Source organism: Pteronotus mesoamericanus, unplaced genomic scaffold, assembly GCF_021234165.1.
Source record: "Pteronotus mesoamericanus isolate MK-2021 breed Mesoamerican mustached bat unplaced genomic scaffold, CSHL_Meso_final scaffold_636, whole genome shotgun sequence".
Classification (NCBI taxonomy): domain Eukaryota; kingdom Metazoa; phylum Chordata; class Mammalia; order Chiroptera; family Mormoopidae; genus Pteronotus; species Pteronotus mesoamericanus.
In genome coordinates this window covers 4,090,822-4,105,501 of record NW_026555324.1, presented here as the reverse complement: position 1 = coordinate 4,105,501, position 14,680 = coordinate 4,090,822, and the positions used below count along the sequence as shown (strand labels likewise).

The window sequence follows — 14,680 nt, the reverse complement described above, 5'->3', positions numbered from 1 at the left end:
AAAGAAGAGCCAAAGTCCACCCAGCAAAGTTGATGGTTGGCGTTCCCAGCAGAGAAGCAGCCAATGTGAATGCTTGGAGGTGAGATGCAGGGCCCATTAGGGAATGATAACTAGTCTGCTGCTCCGCATGGCTATGCCAGGCACTCCTCGGAAGGCATGGGACCACACTGTGATGTCTGTAATTTATTTAAACAGTTCAGCTCAGATAGCTATTATGGGCTGAGCTGTGTCCTCCTGAGCCCGTTTGAAATCCTGACCCCTAACACCCTGTCATGTGACCAAGGAGCAAACTGGGCTGAAGACGTAATTTGTTTACTCTGCACTGTGAAGTCTTGCACACTCCTGAAAAATTGTGAGTTACAGACGAACACGGTGACAATATAATTGTGAAATTACGTGATTGGAACTTGGCTTCCCTCCTCCGCCTGGCCCCTTCTCAAATGGAGGCAGATGCAAGTTCCTAATTTTCTTGGGGGAGGACAGAAAGTGACAGGAACTAATTGTCCCAAGAGGTTTTTCTGAGATTAGAAAGTGGTTTGTTGTCTATGTTTTATTGTCTTTACTTTGGGATTGTTGGTGAATAGTACAGACAACTGTAATCATGTTTACATGATTGGATTTCAAGACCTTATTTATTATGCTATAGCAGTTTTAGCTAGATGGCAGTTATAATAAATGTATTCTTGCCAAATTTAAAATTCAGGCTTCCATGCAAATAACCTAATTTTTGGTTTCTCTTGAAAAGAATCAGAGAGTCTTGGCAAATTTACAAAATAGTCACAGGGATGTAAAGTCCAGCATAGGCAATATAATCGATAATATTGTAATAACTGTGTATGGTCATGTGGATACTAGACTTATAGGGGGACTACTTTTTAAGTTATATAAATGTCTAACCACTATGCTGCGCACCTAAAACTAATACAATCCTGAATGTCAATGGTAATTGAAAAAGGAGGCAAAGAAAAAAGTGACTAGACAACGTGAAACAAATGAAGCTGAATTCATTTCTTGTCTCTCCTTTAAATAAAAATCAGAGAGTCTGGTAATCCTGGGACAACAATAGTAACAATCTCCTCCTTGTATATAGGCCGTAGCAGGTGCTCTCTGGCTTTGTACGCTGACGGATTCTACTGCAAGCAGCTGAGACTCTGCCTGGAAAGCTCTCCCAAGCGAATGTTTGATCTGCACCCTGGGCAGGCTGGAAGGGTCTGGAAGTGAGCTCCCAGATGGGCCCTCCATCAGGGAGAAAATCAGAGCAGCTGTATAATCAGACCAGTTCTCCTTGAGTGGCATATCTCAGTGGGACTGAGCCCCAGTTGCCGCCAGCAGTAACCTGTTCACTAACATATTATAACAAGAGTATTGACTGCCTTTTCTTCCCTCAATTCCTCTCTCCCTGCCGGGGGTGGTTAATTTTGTGTATCAACATGGCAAGGCCCTGGCACCCAGATGTTTGGTCAAACACCAGTCTGGATGTTGCTGTGAAGGTATTTTTTAGATGAGATTAACATTTGCATCTTTTCTGAAAAAAATATTTTTTTGCTTGAATTTTTATCATGATCATTTATTTTATTTTTAAATTAAATTTACTGGGGTAACAGTGGTTATTAATAAGATTGCATAGGTTTCAAATGTGCATTTCCATAATACACGATCTGTACATTGCATTGTGTGCCCACCACCCAAAGTCACATTACCTTCTATTACCACGTATTTGACTCCTTTCACCTTGTACTACCCCTCTCCTTTCTTCCTTCTGGTAACCACCATGTTGTTGTCTGTGTCTATGAATTTCAGTTTTACATCTCACATGAGTAAAATTGTATAGTTTTTCGCTTTTTTCTAACTGACTTATTTTGCTTAACGTGGTATTCTCAGTCCATCCATGGAAAAAGATGTGATACATACATACAAAGGCATACTACTCAGTCACTAAAAAAAGACGAAATACTGCCATTTGCAACAGCATGGATGGGCCTTGAGATTAACATTTAAATAGTTAGACTTTGAGTAAAGCAGATCATCCTCCCTCATGCAGATTGGTCTCAGCCAATCAGTTGAAGTTCTTAAGTAAAAGACTGATCTCCCCTGAAGAAGAGGAAATTCTGTCCCCAGAGTCTGTGGACTTGAGCTACAACCTAGCTATTCCCTGGGTACATTTTAGACTTGCCAGCCTCCACCATTGCATGAGCCAATTCCTTGAAACCTGTCTGTGTCTCACCACACACACATTCGATTGGTTCTGTTTCCCTGAAGAAGCCTGACTAATACACTTACTGCTGCTTCCTGGCATCACTTCCTGAATGAACTACTTACACTGGAACCCCTTACAATTGTCCTAGAACCTGCTTCTGGGGGAACTCAAGTGAGACACGGACAGAACAGCCCCCAAATCTCAAAGAAGTCTCTTCCATGCTGAAGAATAGAAAGCTTCCACTTTGGGAAGATTTCTTCTTCTTCTTCTTTTTTCTAAGGAAAAGACTCAAATGACATAATCTTAGGGTAACAAAACTACCAGGTAGGAGCCTGTTGGGGATGTTCCCTCATGACTCACACAGTATTATTGCTGTGTGTATCTTAAGGATTCTGAACGCAGCCACCGCACGTACCTTTTATGTCTCCCTGGATGATGTCATTGCAATCAATGTCCAGTGAGTTCATCTGGATATTCAAGTTGAAGATCTTTCTTTCCTCAGAGCAATTGTCTCTAACAACTCGAACTTTAACAGCTGATGAGAAAAGCATTGGACAAGCTTACTGTTATTATAACCTTTAAAAATGTGCACAGCAACACCAATAGGCCACATTTACTGAATGTGAAGGCAGTGCCAGGCTTGGGTTAAGAGCTTTATACGTTGTCATCTTTTGACGGCCTCCTACAACCCCATGAGGGGCCATTATTCAGATGAGGAAACTAGTTCAGAAATTAAGGGTCCTCATAAAGCGTGGAAGAATTGCAAGGAAGAAACAAGCTCATAAAAATGTTTAGTTTAAAAAGAAGACAGGCTGTGTGAGTTGGAAATTGGTGAGGGATGCAACAGGGTTTTAATTATGTCTCTTTTTGTATGTTTAAAAAGTTAAATGAGGCAAGTAACAAAATAACAAAGAATGACACCATTATAGGAAAATGAAAAAAGAATACTACTTAAATAAAATTTTGTAATAACAGATGGAAAATAAAATAATCAAAATTGTAGTTACCAGCCCTGGTTCCAAGTACACTATAGGCACCCCAAACACCCCATTTTATCAATGAGAAGACTGAAATCCACTGAGCTAAGGGCTCTAGTTACCGATCAAACAATTAGCAAAATCAGGAAAGGCGAGGGTTGCCTGTAATTTGGCAAATGATTTAATTTAGAATGAAATTTTCCAGATTCCAGTTTCCCAAGATGGTTAGGCACTAGATTTTATTTTATCTTTTAAATTCATTATAATTATAATTACTTTTATAGAGCATAGAGTATTTTATCAGCCAAGTTGGTAAAACAAGAATAGTTAGGCATACACCAATCCTTCGATTTCCCTGAGCTGAATAAAAACACAGCAAACATTTCTGGAGGCCAATATAGTGATATGTGTCAAAAGCCTAAAATGTTTTTTCTTCTTGACCTAATAACTCCTCCTTTATGAATTTATCCTAAGAAAATGTCAAGCAAATACACACAGATAAATTGTGAGTGGTCTTTACCATAGGGTTGTTTGGCAAAAGCCCACATTTCCCAGAACAGGAAAGTAAATTATGGCACTCACTTTCATATAGTGCAAGCCTGTAAGTCACTTGAAGACAATAACGTAGGTAATGATGCTGAATACAGTTTACATGGAAAGATGTTAGTAGTGAGGAGTGAAGGAAGAGGTTGTGCAATCGTATGTAAAAGATACCATACACAACACAAATGTGTCTCCTCATCAAACATGTGCCTAACTAGGCCCAGGACTGGAAGGCTGGCTTGTGGGCAGATACAGGGCTGGTTTAAATTTAGTTTTTCCTAATAAAAAATTGTGTTTTTCCTAATAAAAAATTAATACTTGGTTTTACTATGGCATTTATTTGTTTTTATTTTTAAAAATGAAAATTGTGTACTTAAGCTGTACAATATGATTTTCCACACATGAAATACCTAATGAAATGATGACCACAATCAAGCTAATTAATGTCATTTTAACATGGTTATGTAATATGTACGACAAGTGCAATAAAAAGGATTTTCATTTTTTGGATTGTCACCCGATGATATGTTCATTAATTTTAGAGAGAGAGGAAGGGGGGAGAGAAACATCAATGCGAGAGAGAAATATTGATTGATTGCCTCCCAAATGAGCCCTGACTGGGATCAAACCCGAAACCCAGGTATGTGCCCGGACCGGAATTGAACCCATAACCCTTTGGTGCATGGGATGACTCTCCAATCAGCTGAGCCACCTGGCCAGGGAAAAAGGATTTTCATTTTAAAAATATGTAGTAAAATGTTTCTTTTACATGAGCTATTAGGTTATGCAGGCACTAGATTAAAAAAATATTTCTAAGCCCAAATCCCAGACTCAGGATTGGAAATCACTGACAATCTTCTTATTTTTCTTTAACAGCTCTCCAGAGGTGTAATTGATTGTACAGCAATGTGTACAGTTGATGAATTTAATTGGTTTATTCACCTGCACAACCGCCACCACAATCAAGGTAGTAAGCATTTCCATAGTCCCCAAGTTTCCCAAATTTTCATCCTTCCACCCTCCCCTCCCTGTCACTATAGATTAGTTTGCATTTCCTAGGATTTCATATAAATGTACTCATGCAGTGTATTTATATATTTTTCTAATTGCTTAATCCCGATCCCAGCTAGTAACCAGCACCCCCACGCCTGCCCTGTGGGTATCAGGCCTTGTCTCCTTACCCACAGCACTGTTTTGAACTTTCTGGATGTCTTGGTCTGGGGTTTTCAAGGTAATTTTTAGAACAGTCGATTCCACCATCTGCAGAACAGATGTGACTTTGGATGCGATTTTTCTCTTTTCTCCCAGTTCCCACAGAGTCTTGTTGGCAAGACGTGACTCCAAATCTTCAACAACCCATTGTAGCTTTAAAGATATTAATCATCATCATCATCATCATCATCATCACTCACTCACTCTGATAGGTCCCCACAACCCTAAGGGAGAGTAGAAAGCACAAGAAAGCAGAGTCTGGAGCCAGAGGACCCAGTTCAAATCCTGACCCCACATTCAATGGCTGTGCAATCTTGGGACACTCAGTCACTCTTTGCCTTAGTTGCCCCACCTTAAGGCGACAGTAAAAGGACCCATAAAGTTTTTGGCAAGATTAAATGAGTTAAGAGATGTTGCATGTCTGTGCCTGGTAAATACAGGACAAAGGTTAATTATTACTAATGTCTGTTACCAACAGGGAAGTGGTAAGTTTGCTAGAAATAGACCAGCTGTTCTCAACCTAGGCAATTTTGACCCCCTGGGACATTTGGTAAAGTCTGGAGACACTTACGATCGTCACCCTTGAGGGGTGCTCCTGGTATCTAGTGGGTGGAGGCCAGAGATGTTGCTCCACACCTTCTAATGCGCAGGACAACAGCACAGCAAAGAGTGACCCAGTCTTGACTATTATAACATTGTAATGCTATATGAAGAGAAACTCTGAGGTAGACATAGCCAGAGGCACTCTAATTTGCCTTTGTACGTTTATTTTCTTAATTAAGTTTATTGAGTTGACTTTGGTTAGTAAATTTATATGTTTCAAGTATACAATTATATGATACATCATCTGTATATGGTATTGTGTGCCCACCGCCCAAAGTCCAATCTCCTCCTATCACCATAATACTTGACTACCTTTCATTACGCCCTCACCCTGGTAATTGGCCTTTTAAAATCAAGAAATTTGTCTATGAAGGATAGCAAAGATATGGACCAGTGGCTGGAGAAAAATAGGGGCCAAGGGGAAGCTTTGAAAATTGAAACATGAATAGAGGACTCACGGGCATGGACAATGGGGGTTGATTGACTATGGGGATGAGGGGTTGAGGCAGAGAAGAGCAACGTGGAAAAATGCTGGACAACTGTAACTGAACAACGATAAAAAAATTGAAACAGTTGAGTTAAAAGACTATTTTTTTGCTGATCCCCAAGTCCCTGTGCTCAAGTGTGGCCCTTGGACCAACAGTGTTAGTCTCACCTGGGAGCTCGGTTGAAACGCAGACTCTTGATGTACTAAATCCCCACCGGAACTTTCCCAAGCTCCCCTGGGGGAGTTCGTGAATCTTTTAAAGTACTAGATGTTAAGACTTTGTCTTATTTACAGTTGTTTCTCAGCACCTAAAACAGTCCTTGGCAAGCAAATAGTAGGTGCTCAATAAGTATTCATGTACTGGATAAATGAATGGTCTGAAGAGGGAAATGCTATCATGCCAAAGAACTAGAAGCAGAGTTATACTTAAGGGCCAGAGGCACGGTCAGAGCTGGGGTTCACATAGAGCTTCTTAATGTCCTGTTCTTTCAGTCTGAGTCTTCATGGAAATGCTGAGCTGCTCCCCTTCCCTGCCTGGCATATAGAAGATCTCTCTTTCTCATAGAAATGGGAGCTGAAATATTGATTTAAACCTGTTTGTATAGAGCAGGCACCAAAGTATTGGCCCTTCAGAATTGTCATTGTAGTATCTGACCCAGCACGATGACTTTGCATCTTCCTTTTTCTGGCAAAGCATTTTTTTTTTTTTATTGAGGTGAAAGGCACACAACATCAAATCCACCCCTTTAAAGTATGCAATTCAGTGGCAACGTATACACTTGCGATGCTGTGCCACCACCCTCTATCTAGTTCCAAAGCATTTTCATCACCCTAAAATATCTGCTTGCTATTTCTGTGGATTTGCCTATTCTGGACATTTTCTATAAATAGAATCATACATTATATGACCTTTTGTGCTTGGTTTGTTTCAGCATGTTTTCAAGGTTCATCCACATTGTAACATGCATTGGAACCTCATTCCTTTTTATGGCTGAATAACATTCCACTGTGTGGATGGATGACATTTGTTTATCCATTCATATGTTGGTGGACATTTGGGTTGTTTCCACCTTTTGGCCACTGTGAATAGTGCTGCTGTGAAAGTGGATGTGCAAACAGCTATTTGAATCCCTACTTTCAATTTTCTTGGGTATAGTCATAGAAGTGGAGTTGCTGGGGTATATGGTAATTCTATATTTAACTTTTTGAGGAACCTGGAAATAAATTTTGTAATAAAATGTTCCTTTTATTCCATGATTATTTATTACTTCAATGAACATTTGCTAAGCTCCCAAAGAGGATGTGTTCTTATTCCTGTCCTCAAGAAGCTCAGTCTATGGGGTGAAAACCCATCGCATCAGTGTTGTCGGTCTGCTGGAAGTGACATGGATAACATGGATGGACATGTACTCTGGACCAGTCACTGTGCTGAGTGCTCCACATAATATGATTTCATCTAAGCTTCCCATCCATCCAAGGAGGTGGGTGCCATTGTTACCCTCATTTTACACATGTGTAAATCAACACTTGGAGAGTGTGATAGCTATTTTTATGTGTCAGCGTGAGTGGGCCATGGGGTGCACAGATATTTTGTCAAGCATATTCTAGGTGTTTCTGGATGAAACTAACATTTGAATGGGTAGACTGAGTACAGTGGATGGCCCTCCCTCAGGTGGGTGGGCCCCACCCAGTCAGGTGGGGGACTGAATAGAACACAAAGTCTCAGTAAGGGAGAATATCCTCTTGCCTGACTCCACAACTGCCTTGAGCTAGAACATGGGTTTATTTTTTGTTTTATCTTCAGACTCAAACTGAAATATCCATCAGCTCTTCCTTTGTTTCAAGTCCTCAGGCCTTCTACTCTCCCCATTCGCAGGTCCCTGGAACTATACCGTCCGCTTTCCTGAGTCCCCAGTTTTCCAACTGCAGATCTTGGGACCTGCCAGCCTCTATAATCACATGAGCCAACTTCTTATAATACGTCTTTTTGTATCTGTATCTCCTATGGCTTCTGTTTCCCTGGAGAACTCTGACATGGAGAAAGTGTCTTGTGCCCATGTCCCTTGCCACTGTGGTGCCAGGATCTGAAGCCCTGTCACACTTCTATCCCCCACAGCCTCCCACCATAAGAACATGGGGAAAGGGGATGTTAACGCAGATGGAGGTTGTTTAGGGAGGGTGACCCGGAGGATGTGACACCTAAATTGAATCTCGAGCAAAGAAGAGTAGCAGTGAGCCAGCCAGGTTACGAACTGGGGAGAGGAGTTTCAGGTGCAGAGGACAGCACGTACCTGGAGGCCTGGAGACGGGGGGCGGGGGGGGGGGGGGCAGGGCGTGAGCCGTCCCTCTGCAGTAGAGTGGGCGGACTCAGATACGAGCCCAATCTGCTCAACTAGACGTTCTCAGAGACATGGATTCTTTTTGTTAAAATTCAGAGTTGGTTTATAGACACTAAATGATTACTACCTCACAGGCACATTCTTGGTATCTCTCCCTCTTTTGACTGTCCTGCAATATCCATTTCCCCATATTCCTTTCAGTAGTTGAATGAATTCCTCAACTTTTTTCTGGGCCCTGTCACTCAGTTACAGACCATATTGTTCCAACCTCCCTTGCAGTTAGGTTTGGCCATATGTGCAATTTCTGGGGTGTCACTTTAAGAAATGTCTCTGAAAAAAGGGAACCCTCAGGCACTGGTGGTGGGATTGTAAACTGATGCAGCCACTATGGGAAACAGTATGGCGGTTTCTCAAAAAAATTAAAAATATGCCCCAGCAATTCCACGTCTGGGTATTTATCTGAAGAAATCCAAAATATTAATTTGAAAAAACATATGCACCCTTATGTTCATTGTAGCATTATTGTCAATGTGTGGAAGCAAGCTAATTGCCCATGAACAGATGATTAGATAAAGCAGATGTGGTTTATATAATGAAATATTATTCACTCATATAAAAGAATGGAATGTTGCCATTTGTGACAACATGGATGAACCTAGAGGGTATTATGCTAAGTGAAATAAGCTAGACAGAGAAAAACAAATACCATATGATTTCATTTATATGTAAAATCTAAAATCCAAAATAAACAAACAAACAAAACAGAAGCAAATTTCGTGAGAACGTTCTGAGGGTTGCCAGATGGGAGGGGGGTTGCGGAATGGGTGAAGAAAAGGGAAGGGCTTACGATGTGCGAATATTCAGTTCTAGAAACAGTCACAAGGATGTAAAGTACAGCATAGGAAATGTATGGTGTCAGATGAATACTAGTCTTACAGGGGTCATCACTTTAGAAGTTATATAAAACTGAATCACTATGTTGTATACCTGAAACTAATATAACATCGCATGTCAACAGCAACTGAAAAATTAAAAAAAGGAGTGTTGCTAAGAAACGATCACATCCTTATTAGCATATCATAAAATGATCAGGTAGTTGCATCCTCTCTCTCCACTCTTCCCTCACTCTGCACTTCATACAACATGCCCTGGACTCCATCTCTCCTCTCCCCACTGGTAAGAATGCAATATTGCAGCAACCCTGCTTTGACCATGCAGTTGAGGACAAGATGCCAGGGTGAAACATTAGTATAGAAAGAATGTGGCCAGTCTTAATGATCTCACAGAGCAGAATCCCTCCACCAACCTAGACTGCTCACTTCTGGACTGTTAACTCAGAAAGTAATAAAGTAGTATCCTTTAAAAGCCATTGTATATTTGGGCCCCTCTGTTGCAGCAGCTCAGCATATCCTAATACAGTCTTGCTTAGTCTATCTTTTTGACCTGGGATAGGTCCTATCTTTAGGGGGCAGTACACACACACACTTTCTCTTTTTCTACCTATCTCTATAGTGAAATATATAGGGATGTATGTATAATGATAAATACAGTGGTAGAGTTGAACCTTGAACAATCTGGTTTGAACTGCAAGGGCCCACTTATATGTGAATTTTATCTTCATTGAAGACATGTTTACTGACTTTTAGAGAGAGAAGGAGGAGAGAGACAGAAATATTGATGTGATAGAGAAACATCAATTGGTTGCTTCTGGACATGCTCCAACTGAGGATTGTACCCGAAATCTAAGTATGTGTCCTGAGTGGGGATTGAACCCATAACCTTTTGGTGTATAAGATGATGCTCCAATCAACTTAGTCACCTGGTCAGGGCCACTGATACATTAATCTTTAAAATAAATACTGTAAATATATTTTCTCTTCCTTATGATTTTCTTAATAACATTTTTTCCTAGCTCACTTTATTGTGAGCCCACAATATGATAAACATAACATACAAAATATGTGTTAATTGACTATTTATGTTATCAGTAAGGCTTTTGGCCAAGAGCAGACTATTAATAGCTAAGTTTTGGGAGAGTGAAAAGTTATACACAGATTTTCAACTGCATCGGGGGGGGTCAGTGCCCCTATGCTGTTCAAGGGTTAACTATAATATGTATATATCATGGTTGTATATAATATATTTTATGATATAATATTATATTGCAATTAACATACATTATATATTAAATATACAGGGTCCAGCAGAAGTAAAGCCTGCTTGAGTGTGGTTGGTAGGCTAATATGGGCGTAATAATTTATAGTTTTAATTTGAACATTTCACCTAAAATGTCATATGGTGTGCTTGAGTGTGATTCTGTTACGCTACTGAATTGCATGCTTATGATTTTGTAATAAAAAAGGGGTGTTATTTGTGCTGGACCCTGTATGTCATGTGTCAATATGTGATATATAATATGTAGTACACGTATAATATATAGTTCCTACCGCCACGTGCTAGTTTGGGCTTTGTAAGTATTTGTTACCTGTCTAGGCTCCAGGACTCAGTTTCCACTCACCTCTTGATTGCCTTTGGTGTTGTTTGAGGAGGCGATCTCTGCAAAAGACATCATGGGAAATTACTGCTGGAACTGAGAGGGAAAGGGTAGAGAGCTGGGCAGGTAAGGTATGTAACTAGAACAAGTCAAACTAATTGTGCTCATTGGTAAGCTTTTTTGCTGTTTGCTGTTTAGAGGGATCAAAGTCCAAATTCCTTGCTATGGTGTAGAGCAGTGTTCTTTGTCTGGGTGTGATTTTGCCCCCATGGGACCCCGGCAATGGCTGCAGACATTTTTGGTGGTTCTAGTTTGGGGCGGGGGATGCTCCTGGCGTCTTGGGGGTGGAGGCCTGGGATGCTGCTCAGTACCTTACAGGGCAGAGGGTGGCTCTCTACCACAAAGAATGATTGGATCTCACATGCCAATATTGCTGTGACAGAGGTATCCTGGCATAGGGGAAGCAGAAAAACGTAAGCTCCAAACTCTTTAATATGGTCTTGGCTGGACATTATAACTGAAATGGCCGAGGAAACAGAAAATTAAATACCTCATGTATTTAAATTCAGTTTGACTGGGAATTAGAACGGTAACAGGAATATCTGGTTTGGTTATTTATTGTTAGTGGGTCCTTCTGTGTTGTTTATTGTGCTTTGTGAGGACAGCCACTTCTGTTTTAGAAAGATGAGGAAAAGATAGAAAATGTTACATATCTGTTACCATCAAACTGAGGTTAAATCTATACCAAGTCTGTATCTTGGTTTTCAGCTGAGTCTATTTGCTAAAAAAGGGCAAAGAGCTTTCTTGTAATGTTGAAGCTTTTGTCTTAAAGTGCAGGAACTTGGAATATCACTGAGCCATAGAAAAGAATGGAATCTTGACATTTGTGACAATATGGATGGACTAGAGGGTATTATGCTAAGTGAAATAAATCAGACAGAAAGACAAATACCATATGATTTCACTTATATGTGGAACCTAAAATAACAAAGTAAATGAAAAGATAAAACAGAACCAAACTCATAGATAAAGAGAACAAACTGAAAGTTGCAAAACTGGGGGGTGGGGGGAGGGCAGGGTGAAAAAGGTGGAGGAATTAGGAAGTACATATTAGCATTACAAAATAGTCACAGGTTTGTAAAGTACAGCATAGGGCACATAGTCAATAAAGTTGCAATAACTACGCACAGTCTAGGTGGGTGCTAGGCTTACCAGGCGGATCGCTTTGCAAGTTATATAAATGTCTAACCACTATGCTGTATACCTGAAACTAATATCCTATTGTATGTGAGCTGTAATTGAAAAATAAATTTTACAAAAGAGTGCAAGAACTCTGACTTACAACCCTGAGTTCAGAATGTGTCTGTTATTGGAAATTACATTCATTGTAAAAAAAAAAAAAAAAAAAAGTACTTTTGGATGTATGCTGCATACTTTTCCATGGGTGACTTTTTGGACTTACCAACATTGGTGATAACTAACCCCAGATGGACTCAGTCCACATAATGGAACTATGAAGAGCTCTTAGAATTAGGAAAGTAACCAAAAGCTTTTCTCTTGTAAAATAGAGTGAGTTTAACAGATTAACCTCAGAACCCAGGGAGAATCTCAGTCTGCTTCTACTCATTCACTTTGGGTTCAATGCAATGCAATTCATTCAACAAATATTTATTGGCTGTCTGAGCTAGCAGTGGACATAGGGCACAGCAGCCCTTCCTATCCACCTTACATTCTTTCCTCTCCTCTTCCCCACTTGGACCCCAGTCTCACAGTTGAGCTCATGCAATTCCAAGACCCTGATGTGGAGTCCAGCTTGGGACCTGGTCATATACAGGAATACGGGCTTGAATCTGGCATGAGTGCCTCTCATTGGTAGAAAATGTACCCTTGATATTAAAGAGCTACCTGACTTTCCCATGATCTTTCTAGTTGAAGCAGAGGTTTTAACCTTTTCATTAAAAAAAAAAAATCAGATGAAATGTTAATAATATTAGCAAATACTTCTAGACACTGTCCTAAGGGCTTTAAAAGGTAGTATCTCATTTAATCCTTGCAACAGCCTGGTGAGGCATATCCTCTGTGAAGATGAGGATTGTTAGCTTCATTTTACAGATAGGGCGGAGAAAATTTAGTATGTACCCAAGGGCATTCTGCTGGGATCTGGCTGCAGAGTCCCTGCAAAGTATTCTTAACCACTCTGTTGTGTTGCCTCTTGAAGATCTGAAGCATCATACAGAAGAATGCACTGCACACAGAAATCATCCTAGTTACTACTTGTTGAATGCCACCTTGCATGCATCATCTCATTTAATCTTTGTAACAATCCCATGAATCAGGTTCAGTTTTTATATCATTTAAGCAGATAAAACAGAGGCATGGGGGCAAGGAGTTAAGGAATTGTTTTCAGTCATTGGGGGTGTTGTAAATGGTAGAGCCTGTACTGAATCTGTATTTGGTCAAGCACAAAGCTCATACTACTTCAAAGTGCAGAAGCCGCATACACTGGAATCAGAATGGGCACAAGCAGTTCCACCCACTCACAGGCATCCTCGATGATGGCTGCCTGTGGCCCCTGAGCTACCTGAGCACCCTGTTGCAGAATAGCTGGGGCTCTGTAATCCAGCACAGGTCCCTGGAAAAGGAATCCAACTTCCCATCAGGTCTTTGTCCCTACAGAGCCTTTTTCCACTGTCCTTCTCCAGTTTGATCAGAGTCCCTGTTTTAATCTTTTTAGAAAGTTTGGATCTTAGGCCTCTGAATGATATTGTTTCCTTTTTGGCATAGTTGTGCTTTTTTGTTCTGAGGCCCTTGGCTTTGTAGAAGGATCATGGAGTCTTGGACACCCCTGTTGGAAGGAACAGCAGAATTGGCCTAGTGTGAATGCCATTGGTGCAGAATTGGCCTGGTAATTGAGATGTGAGGTTTCTCAATTTCTAGCTGCAAGGTTGTGCTGCTCACGACCTTGAGCTACTCAGAGGATCTCGGGTGAGGTGGGTGGATGGGATGCAATGACCCTTGTCAACCTTCCTCCAAATTCTCTGCTATGGAGTCTCCAACCCCATGGCCTTAATGCTGGGTGGAAAGGAGCACAAAGGAACAATCTTTTTGGAGCTTTACTTTCATTGTCCTACCAATCTAAGGAGAAAGGCTCCATTCCAGAGACATGTATTGTTTTCTCCTCTCAGGATTATATATGAGACTTTACAAGAGAAGTTTTCTCTTTCCCACCCTCAATTCTAGGACCTAATGTTTGGGTTGATGCACCATTAGAGGGGCCCAAAAGTTGGAGGTCATACCACGCTGAGAAGAATTCCTACTCAGCAACCATGCCCTTTTTCTTCCTTACTATCAGAACACTCATTTTATTCAGGTAGGTGAAGTTGAAACAGCTCCTAATCCCAGGGTCAAGCCCTGAGATCTTTTTCTGTTATTCCAGGAACTTGTTTACAATAGGAATTTGACCTAGGTCTAACCAAACAAAGATAAGTCTGTTAGAAGGCTTCTTAGGACAATTTTTCTTCATGGCAAAAAGAAAGAGAGGCTGAGGAGTACCAATCTTCTACTCTTTGTTTTCCAAAAGAGGCATGAATGTATGAGGATGTGATGTTTGGAGCTGTGGCAGCCATTTTGGGACAATGAGGGAAAGCCAACAAAGGTCAAACCAAAGCTCTGGTGTTATCGAGATTAACAAACCAAGAAACTATTTCTGGGTTTTGATTATATTGAGATTTATTAACAATCTTTATTGATAAGTCACTTTTAGTCAGGTATAATATTGCTTAAAGCCTGAAGCATCCTAACAGATACAAGGTTAGTGATGGTAAGGAT

The 14,680-nt window shown here is 40.6% G+C and overlaps 1 protein-coding gene across 1 annotated transcript in view; it reads right to left on the bottom strand.

Moving 5' to 3' along the window:
- ADGRE3 (adhesion G protein-coupled receptor E3) overlaps positions 1–14,680 on the bottom strand; it is a 54,036-nt gene that overhangs the window by 20,558 nt on the left and 18,798 nt on the right. The window contains exons 5-7 of the mRNA XM_054562074.1: positions 10,877–10,914; positions 4,899–5,082; positions 2,613–2,732 (exon numbers count right to left, since the gene is read on the bottom strand). Of these exons, the coding sequence (XP_054418049.1) occupies positions 2,613–2,732; positions 4,899–5,082; positions 10,877–10,914 (342 nt within the window). The remainder of the gene's footprint in view (positions 1–2,612; positions 2,733–4,898; positions 5,083–10,876; positions 10,915–14,680) is intronic.